The 24,752-nt window shown below is 38.1% G+C and overlaps 1 protein-coding gene across 1 annotated transcript in view; it reads left to right on the top strand.

The window, feature by feature from the left end:
- LOC131069526 (chlorophyllide a oxygenase, chloroplastic) overlaps positions 1 to 24,752 on the top strand; it is a 51,544-nt gene that overhangs the window by 9,407 nt on the left and 17,385 nt on the right. Inside the window, exon 7 of the mRNA XM_058005004.2 lies at positions 140 to 252. Within this exon, the coding sequence (XP_057860987.2) occupies positions 140 to 252 (113 nt within the window). The remainder of the gene's footprint in view (positions 1 to 139; positions 253 to 24,752) is intronic.

Genomic DNA, 24,752 nt, shown 5'->3' on the forward strand with positions numbered 1-24,752 from the left:
TTTACTTGTCATACAGGTTTATGTGTTAATCTCTTCTGTCTCTTATTAGGGAGCTGTAAGTTCTTTCTCTGCACATATGCTGTGCGGTTGATGACTTATCTTGATGTGTGGCATATCTTTAATTCTCATTTTGGTACAGATTGTTATGGAATTGCCTGTTGAACATGGTCTCCTTCTGGATAACCTTTTGGATCTTGCTCATGCTCCATTCACCCACACTACGACTTTTGCTAAAGGCTGGGAAGTTCCCAGGTTTGTGCTATTAATAAAATGATTTTTGCCTTTAAAAGTCAGGTCAATTGTTTTTGTGGTATATTTATAATTTTGGGTACAAATATTAGTAGTGCATTTTGTTGCATACCATAATCACATGATTGGAATTTCTCTAAATATTTCAAGTAAAATGCTCTCAAATCAATTTATATGTATATTTCTAATAATGATAGAGGTCTGCTGTGCCCAAAATGTATTCAGGAAATTAATAGCTAACAATTCTTGTATTTTTTTTATCTTTATTTTTAAAACCTTAAGAAGTGCATAGAAGTATATATTGTTTGAAAGGTGTTCAAACGAAGCAAGGAAGCCAATTATTTCTGGTTTTTCCTACAGGTAAATAATTCATATCATTTCAGGTCACATTCAATCTAGGTATAACAGGCTTAGCTATTTTTTGTCCTTTATGGTTCAAGTTCTTCCGAGTGTAAGGAAATAGATTTCCCTGGAAGGTTTATTTATGACACCTTTTTTAATGAATAAGATTTGCAACAAAATGGATAGGTGCCCATAAGTCTTTTGCATAAGCTCTGGCCATTTACATGTCTCCCAAATGTTTCCTTTTCCAATGAAATAAAAGAAATAAGAATGCAAAAAAATGGATGGTTGTGCATAACTCTTTCCCATAATCTTTGATCATTCATGCGATCCCACAAATGTGATCTTTTCCAATAGAAGGGGCCCACAAAATGTATTCCTTACCCTTCTTTGGATTCATTTTCAGATGGATCTAGGTGTTCTTCACCACCAGAATAAATGCATCACTGTTTCTTTGTGCTGACAAATCACAAGTAGCATCTGTGAAACCTGTCTTAGATAATTTTGCCTTGACAAGTAAGCTTTGTTGGAGAAGCAATCACCCCGATACTTTCTGCTTGAAAGCACTTTCAGCATTCAAAATATTTGAACATTGAAAGCCATCATTCCTAAAGATTTTTGGTCCCTCCTTTCTTGTTTAGTCAAGGAGAAATATGAGATCTCTTTTTATTACCACGATCATCTTCAATTTTTCCAAACAGGTTTAAACTGTAAATTTCAGTTGTTAGAAGCAATATGTGATCTGTTTTATGACACAATAAATTCTGATATGAATCAAAATAAATAAAAATCTTAGGGTGGTCTAATTTTCGATTAGAACACTTGTCCCACATAACAAAAAAGAACTGGTGGTATAAGTTTGATGCAAACACAAGCCTCCCCAATCAACAAATGTAATACAATGATTAGCATAGCATTTCATATTCAGAGGACAATGGAGTGGTTGTGTAGTGAAATCTATAAAGTTAGCCAATGTAATGCCCCTGTCCACTTAAAAAAGTTAAAATAATTGGTTCAGCAACCTGAAGACAAAACCCCTCAAGGTCTGAAATTAGAGGACGAAAACCCCCTAATTTTCATTGCTGATTTAGTGGATGAAAACCCCCAATTCAGGCAGATATGGAGACAATTCAAAGACATTTTAGTGAAGATAGATTACTGCAGATTCGATACAAAGGATACGTTCCCTCTTTTATGAAATATATTCTAAATGTTATATCTAAATTAAAATAAACTGTTAAAATTGCAGTTTCTAAAGTTGATATCATATTTATAATTATTGTGCTTCTATATTATTCAAAGAAAAATAAGGAAAATTTAAAGGGGACATGTTGGTGTACGTTTTATCATATGGCAAACATTAGAATAAAGTAGCCAAAGATAATTTATCCTCTCTTGAAAAATCACCGCGTATGCTAAGATTGCTAGAAGACCATATAGCGATTCCAAGGTTTCTTTTGTCAGGTCTTGACGTGTGGATACGCTCAATGGGCGTTGTGATTTGCTCGTAATACACAAAGGGACTTCCTCTTGAACGAGTTGTCAACAACTTTGGGACTTAGATAGATTTGTCAATTAAAGCTCTCTCTCTTTCTTTCTTTTTTGGGATTTTTGGGGTTTAAGACTTTCAAAAAGACCAAAGGGATAAGGGTTGAGAATTCTACTCTAATCCTATGAATTCCAGAGACGGTATTGATTCGGTGAACTCAATAAACCATACTTTGTTCCGCCTCACTTAAGACAACTTACACAAAGTGGATGCAATCTTCAAGGGATGTGCTTATGATTGGAAGTTTAAGCATGCACAAAATAGAAAGTTCAGACTAACTTTGCACAGTGAATGAAAATCATCCATTCACCAAAAGTATGAGCGGAGATACACCATAAACCAATACTTATTAGATCTTTCATTCAATCTAATAACATGAAATAAATTCTAACTAATGTGTTGAAGAAATTGAAAACCTTGCTTAATCACTCAAACAATAGGGATTACAAAGCCTTAAGAGAAAGCACACGTAATATATTATCTGGAAATGATCTTCATGCAACAATTTTTAAAAAACCTCACACTCTCCAAATGAGAGGAGGCAACCTTATATAGTAGTCAAGAAATTATGAACGACTGAAATCGAACAATGATTAAGGGCTCAGATTAAAAGTTCAAAACCCTAATTAGGGTTTCCCCAAACTCTAACAGTTAAAATGAACAAGGAGACAAGTGGTGTAGCTGCTATTCTCACTGAGGTGAGTGTCCAGTTTCCTTCTCTGTAGATTCAATGTACCTGGACACAAGAAGTCACACCTCCTCTGTGGTGACACTTGGCAAGTTGCAAATTTGGAAGTCGACCATATCCACATCATCAGTATAGGGGGCGAGAGTGTCTTCCCAGCCAGTTGCTTGTGTCAGGAAATTTTCATCTATGCGTATGAAGCTTGAAACTCTGGAGGGATCCTCCTTGAGAATTGGCCCTGAAACTTTGAAGAAGTTTTCTTGAACTTTGGCCCTCAAATTCTCTGCATGCAGATACTTCTCTTGCACCTCATCTTGTTGCAATATCTCAGCCATAGTTGAACTACTCGCGACTCGGCTCGACTCGCCAAGCCCCTGAAAAAAAAACTCGGCGAAAACTTGGGAAAAACTCGGAAAAACTCGGCGAAAAACTCGGCAACGTAAAAACACGCTTAATTTTAATAAAAAATGCATTTTTTTTGCAAAATTTAATGAGAAGATGCATCCAATGAGTCAATAAATGATAACACAAAAGAAACAAGCTGATTCTAGATATATTTAAATGCAAAGTGTCTACAAAATCGCATCCTCATGAGAAATGCTGATGGCTGGAAGCAAAATAGTAAATAGTTTTTGTAAAACCAAAAGTAAATACAACTTCCTCTTCCCAGCTCTAGCTAAAACTACTTTCAAACTTTCATCATATTTGAAATTTCATCATTCATACTCATAGTTTCAAACTTTCATCATTCATACTCATAGTTTCAAACTTTCAACTCTAAAATGTATAATACCAGGATTTCTTCAATGCTAATTATGTTGTTATATGGAGCCTAATCAAACTCGGAGGTTAAATTTTCCCTACTTCCATCAACGCAATTTCCCCCTATACTTTTTGACGGGGGTTTGGGGGCAGGGCCCCAAGTTGGGGTCAAGGGGCATCGCCGAAGGATCCTGAAATTTGACTAAGTCTGGAAAATTGAAGAATCCTCCAAAAACTAGATTTTGCATTATAACTCCTGGAGGTCCGAAACCACTCTCAAACATCCTGACAGTATATATGGAATATAACTTAAAGTATAAGTGCTTATATCTTTCTTCTTTCTTATACTTAAATGTTATATTCCATATATGAATCCTGACGGATAGACCAAAAAACTCGGCGATTACTTGAGGGCATAGTGGGCTCTTAGCGTGGCCCTTCCAAGTGAGTTTCCCCCTTCTCAGCCCAAAACCATATAGAAAAACAAATAATGCATGTATTTTTGGCCGTTTTCTGCTGTTATGCTAACCTAGGCGAGTTTTTCTTTAAAACTCGCCGAGTTTTCCTGGCGAGTAGAAGTCATTACTACTCGCCAGGTCCAAAAACTCGGCGAGTTTTTGTCACTCGCCGAGTTTTCGGCGAGTGTGCCATCTATGATCTCAGCTGCCACAAAGAAGACCTTGTCTTGAATATCTCTGATGGTCTTTTCAATTTCTAAACACTTAGCCTCGGTTTTTCTCAAAGATTCAACCCTTGTAACCAAGGCAAAGTACCAAGTGCTGAAATCATATAGGTCACCGGGCTGGATGACTTTTCTGTTTATAAGATCCTGCTGAGAAAGTCCTCTGATTGTTTTCAGACATGGATGATTCTTCTCTGAATATCCTCAATATCTTCCCAAGCTTTAGCTGTGTCTTGAATTCTGCTCAATAACGAAGATGTGGAGTCATGTGCTGATATCAGGTTCTCAATGAATATGTTAGCACGTTCCGAGGCATCAACAGTCCATTCTTTCGCTTCTCTGAAAGTTGTCTTCATGTCCTCATAATCCTTTAATGATTCTTGTGGAAGAGGTATGGGCAGAGCAACAGGTACCTCCTCCCGATCTATAGGTTTTGTCAAATGTTGAACATATCTCTTCCATTGCTCATTCTCGTCTTCAACATTCTTTCTTTTTTCCTTTTCCTTGGCTAGTCTTGCCTTGAGGGCGTTGCAAGAATCATCAAAATCTGGGAACTCATGGGCCTGAGTAGTCTTACCCAAATCCACTGTAGTGATCTCATAATCTTCTGGAGCAATATTATCCCGAGTTTTACCTTCTTTGGGTACAGCTACTTGCACTGATATGAATCTCGCACTATCTCTTTGAATTAAAGAGAACCTCTTAGCTAGTTTGGGCGGTCTTATCTCAACTGGTTTACTCACCATAGCCAAGAATGCCGTTGTGTTCTCTTCTGAATGAGCTTCCTCAGGATCCTTAGCCTTTATTCTTTCCCTCAACCAATCTGGAATGGTTGATTGCTCCATGCCACTCTCATCAAATTTATCCTCTATTTCCTTTGGTCTTGTAACTATACCATCTAGGAAGTCCCTTGGCGGCCCAGGTTCTTCAACTTCTACATTCCTAGCAGAATTTGGCTCTTGAGCTGGTTCTTCCATTATCTTTCCACTGAAGGGGAAGGAGCTCTTACTTCATTACCCCCTATATCAGCATTCATCTCCTGTTCCTTAGCTATAGCCTTGACTGGAGTAGTGGATGCAACACTTAAGGTCGAATGACCCTCATCTGATTTATACTTTCTGCTTGCATCACCAACTATTTTCTTTCCTTTACCCCTCAAAGAATTTTTCAGTGGGTTCTTTCCTTTTTTTGGATCCAACACTTGATAAAACACCATGGTTTGAAGACATTGATTCATTGGTTCCCATGAGATCATATGTGAGATTGATACCTTTGGATCTAAGACCCTTTGTCTTCTCCGTTGCCCACCATTTTGAATATTCAATCACTGGTTTCATGAGGTCGCTCAAATCAGACCTCTCAGAATCTAACCAATCGACCAAGGCAAGGGGCTCATTTCTCAGTTTATCAAAGTGAGGCTGCTCAAACTTGGGATCATCTTCAAGCTGATCTGCTACTCGAAACACTTTTGTTACTCTAATCAAATTCAGGGGAAGTCTGGACTACAATATCTTTCTGATTTCAAAGCTATCAGCTGCATTAGCCCAATAGTCTTTGAGATCAGGTCTATGCTGAAATATCTCTCCATCAACCTTTTTCATCTGGTGAAAAGGGTCAAAATGCTTTCTAGCCTTATACTGGAAGAATGGGTACCAAGAAAGCTCCTTTTCAACACTAGTGGCAGCCTGTGATGATGAACATGTCTCCAATCCAATTTCCGATAGTGAGAGAAGACGTTCTTGCCTTCGTTTGCTTCTCTCTCTGAACAATCATATAATTTTCAAGCTGCCTAACAACTTCAAGCAACACTACTTTGCTGGTGGGATACATAGGTAACTTGTAAGGAGGTCCAAAGAATCCTTGAATTCTCTGATAAGTAAATCTAGGGTATTGGATGTGCCAATGCTCGAATCTGCTGATAAAATCTTTAGATTCCTGAGAGAGCCTTTGATGAAGACCACCTTGGAGCGTCCTGGTAATGTGCATCAAGAATGTATCATTGACTCTTTTAAAGTGAAAATTTTCCTCCAAGTGTAGTTGTGGGTAGCAATCATAAACAACAAACTAATTCTCCTTATTTCCCACTTCTCCTCTACAGGTGAGTCCTCTATATTTGTAAGTTCGAGTAAGAGAGTGCATCAAATAGGAACTCATATAAAATGTCTAGTTCTCCTTTAAGTTCTTCAGCTGGTAATCAAGATTATTACTTATAATCTTTGCCCAATCAATCATCTTCGCTCCGGTAGTTATCTTGTTGATGAAGTAGTACATCCAAGGCTCAAATGGCACGCCTTGTGGACTACCCATGACTTTGTTTAACAAAACTATTAGGTCTCCAACATCTTCCTTGAAATAGGCTATCACAAGATCCTTGGGTAACTTGGAAGCACCCTTCCTTGGCTTATCCAACCACGAGCGGTTGATATTGGCCTCATATTCTTCAATATTATCTTGGTACAACCCTGTTGCTTCCTCCTTGGTCAGGTAAACAGGGTTATGATATTCAGGGATGCAGAAAGCTTCCCTGATAGCAACATACTCGCCAAGACTCCCCCGTCAGGTGCTATGATTTCTCGGTTTATAGGATTGTAGTGTTTAAAGCATTCCACCACCAACTTAGTACACTGCATTGCTAGAAGGAAACCAGCAACCTGTATGATTCCATTTCTCATCATCTTTCTGGCAGTTGCTGTAGGCATCAAGTTTTCTAGGCCATACATTCGCTTCTTGAATTCCCTTAGGTTGATATGTCCCAAGTTAGTGTCTTCGACCAGCTTCCACTTAGACCTCATCTTGGATTCTGGAGGGGAATCTTTATCCACCTGAAACTTCATCCTGGCTGTGAGATATTCCAAAAAAATCTGCAAAACAATCAAACCAACTTAAGTTAAATTAATAAATTCTATACTTTTAAGTGTAGTTTGTGAGTTTGGTGGCTAAGTAATCTGTGGTTTTCACTTTCTTTTCAACACTTAGTCACAAAATGGGATTTTCCACACTTGACCATTAAGGTTTGATTCACTTCAAAATCAGATTTTGAAACATTAAGTCCAAGAAATTCCATTCAACATTATTTCAACTCGATCCGGAGGGCAGAAAATAAGAAAGAGAAGAAGATTAATCTGTGAAATTTACTTTTCTTTTTCAAACAAAACCGTGTTAAAACCTTGATGAACTTTCACCTTCGAAGAATGAAGAAAAAAAATGAGAGAAGAAGCTGCTACACTCAGAAAATCAGTGGGTTTTGCCTTCCAACCAGTCAGAAATTCTCAAAATCCAAGTATAATTTGATGAACAAAAGGTTAAAAACTCAGGCTTATACTTAAAACTTTTTCAAAAACACCTTCAATCTGCAAAAAGCGCCTCAAAATAACCTTCAACCTGCACAAGAAATCACAAACTTGCTCTCAATATGCTTAGAACTTGGAACTTCATATGTGAGAATGAAGGAATGGACAATGTATTTGTAATGAAGTTCGAATCTGTATTTAGAAACACAAAAGACCTTTGAAATTTGTTTCTAACTTGTCATTTAGTCTTTTGGATCTGCAGGGAAACGTTTCTAATTTGGTCTTTAGTGAACTTGTCATCACTTAAGCAAGTTCGAACTTCATCTTATATTCCAAATGCAAGTTTCTAAACTCATTCCCAGTCTATAATTCGAACTTGATCTTCAAATCTTCAAATCCAAAAACTTTCTATTTTGGTTCAAATTCTTCTTCTTGGTTCACCGAGTGCAAGTTTCTAAATTGATTTTAGTTCATAATTCGGACTAAATCTGCAATATTCTCCTTTCAAAAACTTTCTAATTCTCTTTCAGTTCGAACTTCATGAAGATCTTGCTGACATCACTTATAGCATGTATCCTTCTCTTGTGCGGACTTTCCTCTACTTGTTTCTCCTTGCTAGGGCAGATTTTGTTCAACTTGTGATCAATGAGGGTAGACTTAACTGATTTCATGCACCAAAGAGGGCGGAGTTTATCAAACTTGCGCACCATTCCTTATGTCCATGGGGCGGACTTCATCTCTTCCATGCACACCACATTCCCTAAGGGCGGACTTCTTCACACTTGGGAACCATATGCTCACGACCTTAGGTGGACTTCACCTCAACTTGTGCTCTTTCCCCATCATCTATAGGGTGGACTTGGCTTGATGTATGACCCTTTGGAGGGTGGACTTCAACATCTGCCTATACTTTCAACTTCATGGTAGGGCGGACTTCAGCTTATTGGTGACATTCTTTTGCAAGGCAAGGCGGACTTTCTTAACATTAGGCACCATGTGCAATGATAGGGCAGACTTCATTAATCTTGGGCACCACTTACCATCTCCTTCAAGGTGAACTTTATCAACCTTAGGCACCATCTTCATGGGTGGGGTTCAGCTCATTCAAGGCAAGGTGGACTTCAACATTTGCTTGCACTTCTAGCTCATGGTAGGGCAGACTTCATCAATCTCATGACCCACCTCACCTTTCCCAAGGTGGACTTTGCTAACTTTGTGCACCAACACCAAGGCGGACTTGGTGGATCTCAGGAACCACAACCTTGACTAAGGGCGGACTTTCTTGACTGTCAGGAACCACATGATCAAAACTTGAAATCTCCATAACTTGTGCAATTTTTACTGGATCGCCTTGAAATTTGAAAACCGTGCTTCAATCATTCATTGAATTCCTCGGAATTCCTAAAATTTAGGATATTAGCTTTTTGGGTCAAAATTTGGATTTTAGGAGGAATTTGTCGATCATTTTGGTGTATCTCAGTGTGAACAGTGCAAACCCTAGATCCACTTTCTAAAAATAGAAAAAACAAGGTTCCCTAAAAAATAGGAAAAACTTTCTAAAAATAGCCATTTCCGAGATTGTGCTCAAAATGCCAAAAACAAAACTTTCTAAAAAATAGGAAAAAGCAAAAAGCAAAACTTTCCAAAAAATAGAAAGTTGTCTAAATTAGCTCAAATCAATTGCGATCTTCGTCCTTTGGGCTTTCTAGACACAATGACGATGTCTAGACTCTGTTCTAACCATGGCTTGCACACACTAACTCATAATGTTCAAAACTTAGGTCGCTCAAATCTGACAAACTTGGCAATACTCACGTAGGAAGGTCACAAGGAACTAAAAAAACCCTAGAAAGCAGAAAAAGGGAGTGTCCCCATTTGCAATGGAGTGATGTGTGAAAAGGTCACAACAGGACATTACAACTTTTATCAAAGCTGGATCTTGGCAGCCTGTTAGTCTTCCTTAATATGCAATTTAGTAATAGAGTTAGTGAATATTACAAAGAGAACCTAGATAAACTCAACATCAATTTTCTAGAGACAAATAGATAGAAACTCCCTTGGAAGTTGAGGCAGCCAACAACTTCCAAGGCAACCTACATTGTTGATGTATTTGAAATAAGAAATGAAAATGTTTACATTGAAAAATGAGAATGATATAGAGATAATCCTAAATAATGTTGTCCGTATTTTTGTATTCACAAAAATAGACAACCGCTTTAAAATTTTTGTTAAAAAATGAAAATTTTACTCTAAGGCACGCTCCAAAATTTTGCTTTGCCCTTGGACTGGCTTAATCCTCAGTCCATCCTCAATCCACGTTTCAAATTTCATCGCATTCTAAGTTCGTTTGCTATGTTTTTTCTTCAATTTCGAGTTTTTTCTTCTTTACTACAGGTGGAAATTTTTCCTTTGATTGCAAGTTTTATTTTTCTCTTGTTTTAGTGTTGTAGGGAAATTTTAAAACAATTACAAGTGCACTTTATTTAAAACTTGTCACTTGTAACTTACTTTTTATTTCCCTCTTGCTTTTTATGTCTTTTAAGTTGTAGGAACTTTGTGGAAAAATTACAAGTAAATTTAAAATTATAAGTTTAAAAAGAACTTGTAATTTCTTTCAAAAGTTCCTACTTAAGTGCTTTTGAGATGTAATAGGGATTTTATTTCCCTATTACATGTTTTGATGTTTTTGGTCACTTGTAAAGGGAATTTTATTTCCCTATGGCAAGTTCTTTTTTTGAGTTAAGTCATTAGAACTTGTAAAGGGGATTTTATTTCCCTATTACAAGTTATTTTGACATTTCTTCTTGTTCTTTTCTCTCACAAACCCGATTTCATGTCTTTTGCTTGCATTTTAAACTTGTTCTTTCTTCCCAAGAACTCGACCTGGTTTTTCTCCAAGGAGTTTGTTTTTTTGGAAGAATTTCAAACCGATTTTTGTGGGAGAATGCATTGAATGAAGGAGGCGTGGTTATTCTTATCCCTCTTTTGCTGGTTTATGGGCCACGTTTTTCCCTTTTTGCAAGGCGTTTTTGCTGGTTTTGGAGCCATTTTTTACCTCCTTTGGAGTCGTTTTTTCAGCATCAATGGAGGCGTTTTGGTCTCTACCTAAACGTTTTGCTTCCTTGCTTCAACACGTACCTTTGCTAGGCATTTGGACTCATTCTTCCTCCTCCTTGGATGTCGTTTTTGATGCTTATGGTTGAAATCCGAGTTTGTTAAAAACGTGGCAAGGGTTTCAACGTTTTGGTTTTGCCTTCTATTTAAGGAGCTGATTGTTTCTTTCAAAGTTATTCCATCTCTTTGGAGGTCATCTTGATCAAGCAAGGTATGTTTTCTTTTCAGTTTTGTCTTTATTTTATTTTTGTTGAAATTCCTTGATTGATCATGGTAGTTGTTTGTTTTGTTCTTGTTTTGTTTCGGGTTTGAGAGAGATCTTTCCATTTCTATCCAAGTTTTGAATGCAATTTGAGAATTGCATTATCTTTCCCTTCACATTTTTCCCTCTTTACTTGCATTCGGGTTTTTTAAAATTCGATTGCAAGTAAGATGAAAAAGTGAGTTTTTCCCCTTTGGCTGAAAAGACTTAATCATCTTTTGCCAAAAGTTCAAGTTTCAAAGTTGTAAAAGGCTTGTCTTTTCAATTTCGGGTTTTAAAAACCTGATTACAAGTGAAGGTTTTTTCCATTCCCTTGAGGTTAAAGTGAAGATGATCATCCAAAATTCTTTCTTTATTCATCCGCATTCATTACCCTTGTTCACACTTTCCATTCCCATTATCTTTTCCATGTCAAAATTCCATTTTCACACATCCTTCCATTTTTCTTATTACAAGTATACTTGCATTCGGGTTTTAAAAACCCGATTGCGAATATGTTCTACCCCACTTGCATACTTGTAATACACCTCTCAAGATCCGAAATTGACCAAAAGCCAAGTTTCAAGTGTTCCTACTCATTCACCATTTTCCTCTCAAGAGGGATAGAGTTTTTCCCCATTGAAAAGAAGAAATATGTTTCATTCGGCTGATCTTGATGTTGCTTTGACACTTCTAGATCTTCGTCGCAGCGTGCCAGGCTCTTGTTCAATGACTGATTTACCGTCATCTTCCTCTCAAAAGAAGATGAAATAAAAATATGATAAGTACCAAAATGAGATATCTCCATCCCAAGTTTCCACTCCCATGGAGCACATCAAAGATACGGAAATAGGGCATGTTGACATGTCAGAGTTCGTTAAACGGGTGGAGGATCCCAAGGATAGCAATATGCAGCGCCTGTTGGACAGCCACATTCACCATGCTTCTTCCTTTCCAGTGGCTGCCCTAGAACTTGAGTTCATTCTTGCTTGTGCCAATTGTTTTGACAAAGAGACAAGAACTATCAAGGAATGATGATGGGGAAGTGATAATCCGTCTTGATGTGGATACTATTGAGAAGGTTTTCAGAATACCGCCAACACCTGTGTACATAGAGATCTCCAAAGATAGTGCAGCTGAGTACTATGCTTCAAGAGAAAAAGATTGCAAACGCCATATCAATAGATGGATCAGTGAGCCACGGGCTGCTTTTACAAGGTGGGCAAAGTTGTACCGTAGTGATTTCAAGTGGGAAATCGGAGACACAATCACTCTTCTTAGCAAGATGATGGGTTTGGAACATTCTAATGTTTTTGAACCATGGATGTATAAGTTCATGCTCATAAGGCAGTCTCAACACATCTCTTGGGGCGAGATCATCAGTGATACCCTTTGCGAACAACTTGCAGCAGTTCCTTCCACTATGACGTTCTACATGAATTCATATTTAGTGTATATAGCAGCATCACTCAGACACTTCCCTGGTCTATCTACCAAGGGTGATTGCTTGCTTATACTCGTTTGGGATTACTATGACCAACTGCCTTTGAGACCCAACAAATTGCACTACAGGAGGGTCCAGGACGCCTTCTTTGGTCATTATATGTGCCTGTTTGACAAGACATTGAAAAACAGAAGAGTGTCAAATGCCACATGGGAGAAGGTGAATGAATATGGCTGCCTATTCCTTCAATTCCCAACTTTCACTTATATGAGAGTTGGATGTTACAGCGGCCAGCCATATATGCTTCCTAGATATCCAACTGATAAGATCATTCTTATGGAGTTGGGAAGACAAATTATGGCTGTTCATGCGCATCAATCTGTTAAGCATAAGGTTGGAATGGGAATTTCTACAAATAACCCATTAAAAATTGGCCATTATTCCCTCATTACATCCACCAAAGCCAAGGCCATGGAGATCGAAATACAGGAAATAAAACTCAAAAGGTTCAAGCCAAGAGTAGATTTTGATTACCGACGCATGAAGGAAAAGATCAAAAAGTCCTTCACGCATGCGCATCGGATAGAAGACATTTGGGTTGATCTCCGTACAGAAAAGGAGGTTCGTAAGATGGATTATTGCAGACTCACTCTTGAGCAGATTGTTGACCTGAACTTGGTGAACATTCCTGAAGGAATGATTGATGATGGAGTGATACTTGATCCTGAATATATTGAAAAGAGAGTTGATGAAGCACCACTTCCATCAATTCAATGGTCACATAAGGAATGTACTTCCTTTCTTGATAGATTTCAGCCTATCTTAGCTAACACCAATACTTGGCTCAAGAGCAACGGTGTTAGACTCATCAAGATCAAGATTGGAAAGGAAGATGATTCTACAGGACCTGTCGGACTCAAGTTAGAAATCAAAATAGACAACAAGGAAGGTGCATCATCTTCAAGCATGAGAATCAAGTTGAGAGTTAGCAGAGCAATGGTGCTTCCTCCTGAAGAAGTGACAGTTCGAGGGAAAGAAAAGCCTCAGCTTCATATTCATGTAATTGATGCTGAAGATCCAGAGGAGGAAGTTCAATCAGATAATGCTCCTGAGTCACCCATTTGGAGTCACCTCATTAAGTTCCCCCTCAGATTCCTTTAGAATTACCTATGTCTTCTCTTGACGCGAATGTGGATGCTTTTTCCATTGTTCACGTTGTTCCTGTTTCAGTGGGTGAATCTCCTCGGAGGGTCATTCCAATTTCAGCAACAGAGCCGTCTCTTGATCATCCTCAAGAGAATTTGATGAATATCCTTGAGGGTAATCCTGCGTATGCCCCTTTGTTAGAGATTGATACTTCTGCTTCCAGTTTTGATGAGTTCATGATGCAGTCATCAAGTTCTTTGGTTAATAAGCAATCTATAGTTGCTGTTCAAACAATAACTTCTCCCAGGATGACGACTGTCATTCAAACAGAAACTGCTTCTCCCTTACTTTTAGCTGTTGCTCAAGGAGAATTGATGGCTTTACCTCCATGGCTTAGTTCTTTTACTCCTAAAAGAAAGAAGCAAGAAATCTCTCCTAACACCCTTTGATTTCTAGCATCTCAAGCAGTTAAAACCCAAAGTTGCCAAAAGAGCTAAGATGATTTCAAGGGTAACATTGGACATTAACAGAATGAAGGTGGCTGAAATTGTTGAACCAATTGTAGACAAGCTATAGGAAGAGATGCAAGTTGCTGATTACAAGATCACGAGGGTGGAGTTGGGCAAACAAATACATGTGGTGGTCAAGCATGATGCTCAACATTCGGTAGCCTCATTGGTGCAGCGGTATGATGAACTTCTAGCAAAGAAGGATAAGCTAGAAGAGGAAAATGTGCAACTTGTTGCAGCAATCCAAATGATTACCAAGTCTTCAAATGAAGGGTACAATCTTTCAACTTCTTCAAATGCAAAAGAATTAGTCCAAGGAGTTGAAAGAGCTGCTCAAAAGGTACAAGCGTTGGATTCTTGGGTAGATCAACTTCATGATTTATGTACCCAAGTGTTGAAAGATGCGTTCCAAATGATGGTTAAGTTGGAGACCATTGAAGAAAAATTGGATCAGGCTTCTGAGGTTTTCAAACATAACCTGAAAAGAGTTGAAGGCAATTTGATGGTTTGTCACAAGATTCCTCAAGAAAAGTTGAACGTTCTTCAAGAACATGACATTATTCCTTCTAGAGTCATGTATCTAGAATTTGAAGAACTTTTGGAGAATAAAGTCCTTGTTCTCACATCACTCATTGAGGATATTGATGATGCCATGAAATTACGTACTGAAGCTTTGCAAGATGTTGTTTCCCATTGTGAGAAAGCCTCTTGTAATATTATGGATCAGAATGGTGAATTGTTGCCAGAAGAAGAAGTTCTCTCAGATCTACAGATGAAGATTGACCATGAATGGAGGAATGAACGATTTTCAGCTATATCGATTCAAGCTTTGGTGAAATATCAAATCTTATTGTAGGAAATCCAGTCTTCTCTTGAGAAGAACAACATTACAATCCTTCATTGCAGCATGATCGTTGCGAAGAATACTCACGAACCGAATCCTGATGAACTGCAAGTGATCATCCAAAAGTTTGAAGGATTCATGGCCAAACATGCTGTAACATAAGTGTTTTTCAACACTCAGTTGTAATTACAAATTTGTAATTTCAGTATTGTAGTTTCCCTTTTGACAAGCTTACTTATAAAAGCAATTTTGTAAATTGCAAGTTAAGACATTACTTGCATTTTTGTAATTACAAGTAAGCTGATTACAAGTCAATTTAGAATAGGACTTGTAATTTTGAATAAGTCTTAGATAGTAGTTGAATAAGTCATGGTGGTTGAGATCCTCCCACCTTTTTCTTAAGACTCCTCTCCTATAAATACTTGAGGGAGTCTATTGTATCTTTTATCTTTTGGAAAGCAAGCAAGTAAACTCTGCTAAATTTACAGCAAGAAAGACTTTGTGCTTTTAATGTGTAAATCGAAGTTGAAAGAAATAGAAGAAGATTGCTCAACGATTGAGACTTTGTGCTAAATATTTTGAGTTTGTGTTCAATATTATCTTTCTTGCTAGTATTTCTATAAGAGCTTAATCAAATTTGATTTGCAGACTTTGTGTTGCAAGCATTGGAGATTAATATCTGTTAGAGTAGATTTTCTATTGAGATAAGCTGTAGGACTTTGTGTCTACACTTATTCTTGAGAGAATTTAGTAGATTTTGTGATAAGGAATAGCTGTGAGACTTTGAGCTTTTACTAGTTCTTGCTGTTTTTTGTAGAGAAGAGCAAGATATTTTAGACTTTGTGCTGCCATACTTTGTTTTTGTTATCATTAATATAGAAAGGGGTAGATAGGATTTCACATATTCAAGACTTTGAGCTTGATATTGCTGTCCAGTCCCGAAGGAAGTGACAAAAGTCTTTGTGCTTTCAGGAAACTTCATTTCCTTTCTCTCACTTTGTTTTATAAGTTGTTGCTACTATTATTTTCAATTGCTATCACTTTTCTGTGAAGAGAAAAAGATATAGTTTTTCTTGAAAGAAGAAGAAAGACTGTTGTCTCATCCATTTTCAGTTTAAGAATAGTTTATAGATAGGGGGAGCCTTCTCTTAATTAGGAGAGTATCATATTCACACGCTGTGGCTGAAACCACAATTTTGTACATCCCCCAGTTGTACAAAATTTTCAACCAACAAATACACTATGTTAGCACTTAGGAATTGTAAATAAAAATAAGAAAAAGGAAAAAGAGAACAAGGCCCGTTAATGGACCTCATCGGGATAATCTGACTTCTTTGCACAAGAAGGTGACTGAATGGCAAAGATCGGAAGAGGGAGGATCAAAGTAAATTTTGATGGGGTCTCAAAGGGCAACTCGGGTCCCTCGGGAGCGGGATATGTTGCTTGGGTTTGGCAAGGAAACATCATCGCTTTTGGAGTGAAGAAATTGGGGAAGGAACAAATAATGAAGCCGAATGTCAAGCTGCCTTGTTGGTGGTTCAATTTGCTAAAAAATTAGCAGTTGATCGAGTTCATCTTGAGGGAGATTTGCAAATTGTCGTCAATGCAATTATCAAGGGTGAAGCTATAGCATGAAAACTTAATAAATATATTATTCTAATAAGAATTTTTTTAAATTCCTTCTTGTTGATGCGTTTTTTATGACTACGTCGTACACAAAATAAAGTTGCCTAATGGTCACTTCACTCTCTCTTGATCAAAGTGCGATTGCATGCTAAGATTGCAAGAAGTTCAAACAATAGACTCCAAGGTTCCTTTATGCTACGGACGTGACTCAATTGGTTGATGTGATTGCTGGTAATCCAAGGGGCCTTACGTTTGCATCATTCTTTCACTTCTTTGTTGTGGCTGGAACTCCATCATCAGATATAGCAAATTTGTGATGCTTTTTCTTCGAACGAACTAAAATGAACTGAAATTAAAAGGGAAAGGGTTTAGAAGAATCTAAATCTACTCCTAAGGGCAGTGATAATAGTTTAACTACAACTCCGCAAGAACTGGTGCAATCTTTTGGGGATTCTAGAGGATTTTCAAATCTAGAAAGTACATTTGAATACCCAAAAGCGGCGCAATCCAAACGACTATTCACAATCGAACTTAGCACGAATTTAGGGGGCTCAGACTGACTTTACACTTAAACTTACAATCAACAAGATGCAAAAAGTATGAACCATGGAAATTCATCAGACACCATTACATTCTCCATTGAAATCAAAGCACTTTACTATTTCTAATCTAAGTGAGGAAGGTGAAACCATGCAAGTCTTGAAAAAATAACTTAAGTGGACACCATCAGAGAACAATGTTTCATTGCTATTATCTCAAAACTTATCACAACAATTTCATACAAGTCTCCCTCCTATTACAAATGAGGGGGGTCACCCCTTTATATAGGCCTCAAGCCATGATTACATGCAAAACCCTAATTAGGGTTTCACCCTAGAAGATTCCCCACTCAAGATGAAACAAGGTGGGAATCAACAATAAATACCCCATAAAGCCCATATACAATTAATTACAATCCTTCCAAAAATGGCACCCATAAAGCATTAATTAACCATTACATTCTAAAAGTGCCCACTATGCAATGAATGTACCTTCATGCAAAAATCGCCCATGATGCCATAAATGCACAATCATCTCCTGAACGTGATGGTTGCATGCAGAAGGAATCTGCCATAATGCCATAAATGTGACGGCTGCATGCCAAGAGATGCTTCATTAATTCAACGTGCATTGACTTGGCTGCCACTTGGCGAGAAAACCTTGGAGAGAGAAACCTTCAGGAGAGAAGAATTTGATCCATGAATTTTTTTGAAGTTTCTCGAACTTTTCTTGCTCTGGAGGAGATTTTTAATGATTTTCCACCATCTCCTATTTTTTAGGAATTTTCCACAAATTAGGGTTCCACGGTCCAGGAGAGAGATAATTCCCTCACGACTCCAAGTCTACCATCATTTCCAAATTCGGATGATTCTTGATGCCCAAGAATGGATTTTTCAAATTTTTCCCTGGGGGGGGAAATTTCTTGTTCAATTCATCCTTGATTTCTTCCTTGCCTTAGAAATTGTTTTTTCCACCTTCAATTCATCTCGGCGTGGAATTCATGTTGTGAAGGAATTCTCCTTTGGAAAGAAATTTGTTCCTTAACCTCGAGGAAGGAAATTCTTCATGCCTTAGCCAATTTTCATGATTTCCAAGAACTATGTCCTTGATTTTTATGTTTTGCTTCCAACCTTGGGCACATTTTGGAACAGGAGAAGAAATTCAGGAAATTTGTTCTTTGAGGAAGGAATTTTTTTGTGCTCTTTAAATTCATCACGTCTGCAGGGAGCTTTTCCATCAATTTTCCACAATTCCTATTTTTTTAGGAATTTTCCTAAAATTTAGGACCCGGGTCCAAGAGAGAGAATTCTCTCGTGATTCCAAATCTGCAAAAAAAATTGAAATTCGAACAAAATTTGGTGTCTAAAAATAGATTTTTCAAATTTTTTCTCGAGGGGATTTGTGCTTTTCATTCCTCCTTGACCCTTTGATTTTCATGCCTTAGACAAATTTCCCTCCATTCTTAGACTTGAACGTGGAATCCAGTTTGGTGAAGGAATTTCATTATTTCCATGCCTCGGAAAATTTCTCTTCAACTTCCTGATTGGGCATGGAATTTTGACCTTGATGGAGGAAATTTCATCTTGAAGCATTCATCCTTGATACTTGGATTTTCGCGTGCCTCAGACAAATTTTTCGGTTTTCCAACTTAGGCGTGGAATTCACTCTTCATGGTGGAATTCATCCTTTTATCCTTGATTTTTTTTCCTGAAGTAGCCATTTCAACATCCTTTCCTTGGTCAAGGCACAATTCTTCACTTGTTCATGGAGGAATAAATTTTTAGTCTTTTCCATGCATCATTCATTTTAGCGCCCTACCTGAGTGCTGGGCGGAGTTTTGCATTGGTGAAGGATTCATGCACTTCTTCATCTCTCCCTGTATACCTCATTATAGCGCCCTTCCTTGTCTTCGGGCGGAAATTCTTCATGGAGGAGGAATTTTGAACTTTTCCATCCTTCCTCGACTCTTGCTATTTGGCACCCTCCCAGGTGCTAGGGTGGAATTTTACATGAGGCATGGAATCTATACTTTTTCCACCTCTCCTTGGAGAGTCCATTTTGGCGCCCTCACTTGGCTTTGGGCGGATTTTTGCTAGGAGAAAGGAATTTTGACCATGGAGGAATTTTCCTTTATCAGAATATGTATATGAAATATAACATTTAAGTATAAGATCTTATACTTTAAGTTATATTTCATATATATTGTCAGGATGTTTGAGAGTGGTTTCAGGTCCCTAGGAATCATAATGCAAATTCTGGATTTTGGAAGATCTTTCAAATTTTCAGACTCAGTCAAAATTTTTAGGCCATTTTCGGATCAGGATGACATTGGTGGATTGATGTGAATTTCCAGACTTGGATGATTTTGCATGCTTTCCTCTTTTGGAATAGGAGTTCCAAACTTAACCATTATTTTGATCCAACTTGTCTGCCTTCTGACTCTTCCGGATTTAGAAATGATCTTCAAGAGCGTTCAGTCTTCAGCGTCTTCAGGGATGTTCAGTTTTCAGTGTTTTCTTGTGAAGAACCTGCCAAAAATAGATTTTTCCAAATAGTAAGTGTTTCAAAATGTCAAGGTTTGGGCAAAATAGGTCAGAAAAGCACTTACTAAAAATAGAAACTTACTAAAAATAGTAAGTTTGATTTTTGGCAAAATTAGACCAATCCGGGAGGTAGGGAAACTTACTAAAAATAGTAAGTGCTCAGAATTCGTTCAAATTTTACTGGGAGGTTCCTTGCAGGGTCCTGATTCCAGTTCTAAGTGCAGTTTTTCCAAAACCCTAAAAGAAACCCTTAAAATCTAGGACTGAAGGCAGAAACCCTAAAATTAACAAAACGAGTCCTAGATTTAACCAAATTCACCCAAACGAAAACAGACTTAATCAATTCAATTCCCCAAACACCTGCAAAGTAAAGAGACTGGAGAGAATGTTGCGAGAAGACCCAAAAAACAAAGCCAAAAGACCGAAGGGGCCTAGAAAGAAAGGGGGTTCCCATTTGCAATGGGGCGATGTGTGAAAAGGTCACAACACTTCTCCCATTTTAAGATTACACATACACTTTGAGGTGGCAATGGGGTGGCGGACACCTTGTGAAAGTATGCAACATCCCTTAATGATGAGGTGAAGGATGGGTGGTGGGAGGATTACCGAGATATTGTTCTCAGATTTCAAAGTTTTCATACGCTACCAAAGTTGGTAATAATGATGATTGGAGGTGGGCTTTGATGACGGGGCAGAGGGGTGTTTTAAATGCTGGTAGCGGGTAGACTTTTCTAACATTTATTTTCACTGGGTGGTGTTGGTAGACTGCGGCGACGGGTTGCCTGTTGTGGGCTGTAGTGGAGGCTAACTTCACACTTATTACCACTCGGCAACAACGGGTGTTCCTTGGCCAGGTGACAGAGAAGAAGTTGAGAGGGATTTTTAGGTTTGATGAGCCAATATTTTTGTAGATTTTAGACATTCTGCTAGGAGAAGAATTCATGAAGGCTGAACACCGGTATAGAACAAATGTAGATATTGTGTCGCTCGTTTTGGCATGGGGGCTAGAATTGGGTGACATGGAGAATGTTGTGTGGGTCATGGAAAATTGTGTGGATGAGGAATGGAGGTTTGGACTGAGGTCTCTGTCGGCCATGGTGAAACCGGGATGTTGGTTTCATGCCACAAAATGGAGAATGGATTAGGGTTGGGGAGCTTGACCCTCTATTGCAACCGTTCATACGATGGAGTGCAGTCTCAGATAAAGAGGAGCGGTGCGTGGAGGTGGCAATTGGGTGGAGCGTGCTAAAAAAATTCCTCAGAGAGAAGGAGGTGGAGAGAGTGGGGAAGAAGGTGGCGACAAAGGAGGTGGTCACCTAGAACAACAAGTGGAAGCTTTCTTTCAACCTAGAAGATTATTGGGTAAATGGCCCTTTGGGGCTAAAAAAGAAAATCTAGTGTTTTGTTTGTAGCATTTTTCAATTTTCTGCTATTGTTTTTTGGGTGTTTTGAATGGGTCTCATTGTTAATAGTTTATGGCCAATTTTGTACTTATAAGGGTTTGTTGTCTTTGTTTTGCCTAGATAGATTGTTAATAGTTTATGACCCAATTTTGTTTAATGGGTCTGTAGTCTTTGTTCTGCATAGGTTATACTGTTGTAAAGGTGGATTAGTTGTTAGATGGAGCCAATATCTGGCATTTTGTTCTTTTGGAGCTAGACTGTTATATGTATGGTGATCTTGGGGTTGGCCGTATGTAATTTCTAGTGGTTGTGGAGGACTCTTCTAATATTGGAATATATGTAACTATCTCTTAAATGTTAATAAAAATGACTCAATTATTGATCAAAAAAAGGAGAAAGAAAACAATATTGTGGGAACAAAATCTCTTGGAAGTTTCTAAAAAGCTCCCAAGAAAACTGTTGTTGCCTTGCTTCTATTGCTTTCCACAATCCCACGAAGATATTGCTTGAAAGTATTGAAGAGATTCACATGTAAAATGGCTGGTATAGTTTTATAGCTTTTTGGTTTTGCTTTAAAAAATTGTCAGAGCTTCTTCCGAATTGGAAAAGCAAAAAGTTAGAAGTGAAAAATCTTGCTTGAAAGTTAAAATGGGAAATTTTAAGTTGAGACATAGTTTATACTCACATGTAGAGCAATTACTTCCTTGATTGTTAGTGAGACCAGGGGAAAGTAATGTTGGTGTGAATGTGGTTTTATTTCACTCATAGTTACTTAAGTTCCACTTAGGTAACCAACATTTTACATTAATAGATATAAGGTAGACATTATTTAATAATGTTTATGGTGCATTTAATTTTTTCACTTGGTAGTTGGTTGGTTGTTATCGCTACCTCATAACACCTCTACTATATATATAGTTTGTTTGTACATTTTGTAGTATCTCAATCCATTATTCACTTCTAGTGAAATAGCTTCTCTTGGTTGTTGTGAAGTGCTTTGGTTTGTAGGTTGAGTTTTTGGATGCTCTAACATGGCATCAGAGCAAGCAACCTGGCAACCCCTTCCTGCCTGAGAGTTTTCACTAGTTTATTTTTGAGGTCCTAGACTCCTATAATCGGGCCATATTATTTCTTTGACATCTATTTGCTGGTGCATATTCTCCTTGCCAGGCGTATTGACATCCTTTATAGCATTATATGGTGACGTTGCATTTTTGTGTGAGGTGGTCTGTGGTGACCACCCTTTTGCATAATGCCTAAGCACCTATATTTTACACTTCCCACAGTTTTTGTTTCTTGTTAGGTGTCTGATTGGGCCATTGGGCTCTATAATTACTGTATTGACAACAACCTCCAATTATTGCCCGGGTTCATTTTTTTTAACTTTGGATTGGCAGTTTTTTTATGTGGTTGGTGTGAGCTTTGTTTGGTTTGGGAGTTCTCATTTGGAGGGGCCCATGAAGCATTTTCTTGTTGGTGGTTATTATTTGCAGCCCGAGTACCGTTTTTCAAGCACAACAATTCATTTAACTTCAGCGCATTTGATATTACAGGCCAAGGTCGGATGCAAATCTTGACTTTACCACGGTTTATTTGGTTGCTAGATTCATTGATTATATTGTTGGAGGTTGGTCTGTTCTTATATCTATTGGAAACGTCCTTTTATTCATACTGGCAAACTTTATTATTGTTGGCATTTATCATAGTTAGGCATTATTATTGGCTGTGACGTGTTCTTCATTGGCTCTTATTTCCATCTATTAGCCTGCATCCATTTGTTTTTTGGATGGTTTTTTGTTTCGTTTGGCGATTTGTGCCTGAGTGCAGGTTATTGGCTTTACTAGGCGCTGACTTATTCTTCTTGCAATTGTGGTTTACCATTTCATGGTGCATTATGTGGTCGCCATTTTGTTTCACACTACATGGGTTTTCTCTATTACATCGCTGATTTTCTTTGAGAATGTTTGTAATTGACGGTTTGTGGTGTATTTTCTTGTGTGGTCAGCTTTATATTGCGTGATCTGCACAACATATGCCTAGCTATGTGTCAGGTTTCTTCTTCTTGCTTGGAATTTAGCAAGGTGATTCGGACATTGTGAATTTGAGCAAATTTGTGTTTTGTTTGCTCCAGTTTTTACAACCCTCAAAGTTTACCCCTTTGTCTTTGGCAACATTTTTTGGAGCGGCCCTATCCTTCCACAGTTGGTGCCTTATGCATTTTGGATTGCTTGCGATTTCCCTTTGTGCGTGGAAAGTTGAATGCTCTTAATTGGTCAGCGTTTCGTTTGGAATTGAGCCTTCTTCCCTCTTGATCGTGTGATATCGTTTTTGGCAGGACAGTTGCCTTTATTGATTCACTATGAGGCTTGTGTGCATTTGCCTCTAGAGTTTGATGCTTAATTTTGGTGTGCAAGTGCCTTGTGTGGGGTCTCAACATCTAGTTCCGACCCGTTTTGGCTGTAATGTCGACAATCGTTGGTTGTTGCAGCCTATTTTTGCCTTTTGCCATTACATCAGGTTTTTTTGATTGGAGGATTTTAATTGATTGCAAATATTTTACTCATTTGCCTAAAGCATGTGGCGTTAGGGTTTGCAGTGCATCCAAAGTGGGCCCGTAGATTAGCCAATTGGGCAATTTCTCTTTGGGGATAATCCCACATTGATCTCGATTCGAGCCAGTGTATGCTATATTAGCTACGGTGTGTGGACAATAGGGTAAAGTGGTGTGTGGAGTTAATGTGGCTTGAAATGGTGATGATTGTGGTTTGCATCTTTTATGTGTTGTTTATGGCGTTGATGGTTTGTACTTATGAGTATGGGGGTGGCGTGTGGAGTTACCATCAGATCCCACCATCCTATTACCTCTTCTTTTGTTGCTAGTGTCACTTTTGGGGGCTATTGTTTTTTGTCTCTTGAGCATCGCTAGGTCACATGGGTGACCAAATCCTAGCACCCAGGTGCTAAAGGGGGGTGGAGCCTTTTTTGACATTTTTAGGCTCCATATAGGTGATTTTTTTCAATTGGCCATAACTTGGGTGTACGGTGTTAGATTTTGGCAAACAAGATATCGTTGGAAAGGTGGTTCTATGCACTATCCAATGGTGTAGGTAGTTTTTTCATTTTTTTTGCTATTGGTGCATTTTGTAGCCAGTCAAAGTCAAAAGTGTGTTTTGGGCTCCTAAGCTCATAACTTTTGACTGATTTCTTTGTTTCTCACAATTCTTGTGGTGTTGGAAAGGTCTTAGAGAACTTTCAGTTTATGCATGCACTTTTTCCAGATTTTGCCCTAGGTACAATAATTCAAGATTTTGTGTTTGGACACTAGTTAATTTCTTGGAAGTTATGGCACTTTGAAACATTCTGCGTGGATTGGCTTCTTTTTGGTTGCATCATATGTATATATGGCATTTTTGTCATTACGGATCAGTTTGAGCATATTTTGTAAGCACTTTCTTTTATAGACCCATTGAGATAAAGTGCCATATCTTGTTTATGTATTTTCAAGGATTTTGCACAAATTTTGTGCCATATTATTGTTCTTGCATTTTATTATAAAATGCCATTGGGGGTAGTGTAGTGCCTTTGTTGTTTGCGAACCACAACTTTGTCAAGTGAGCATCCCTCCATGACAACCTAGGATCTCCGGGATTCTTGCCTCATGCATGTGTGCAGTCTTGGTGCACACACTTTTTTTAGTTGCAGGTTTTCTATTTTGGTCACTTCAGATTTTGTATCATCTCCTTCATGCATTGCTTGGTGACACACAATATCAATGGACTTGTT

Source organism: Cryptomeria japonica, chromosome 3 (genome assembly GCF_030272615.1).
Source record: "Cryptomeria japonica chromosome 3, Sugi_1.0, whole genome shotgun sequence".
Classification (NCBI taxonomy): domain Eukaryota; kingdom Viridiplantae; phylum Streptophyta; class Pinopsida; order Cupressales; family Cupressaceae; genus Cryptomeria; species Cryptomeria japonica.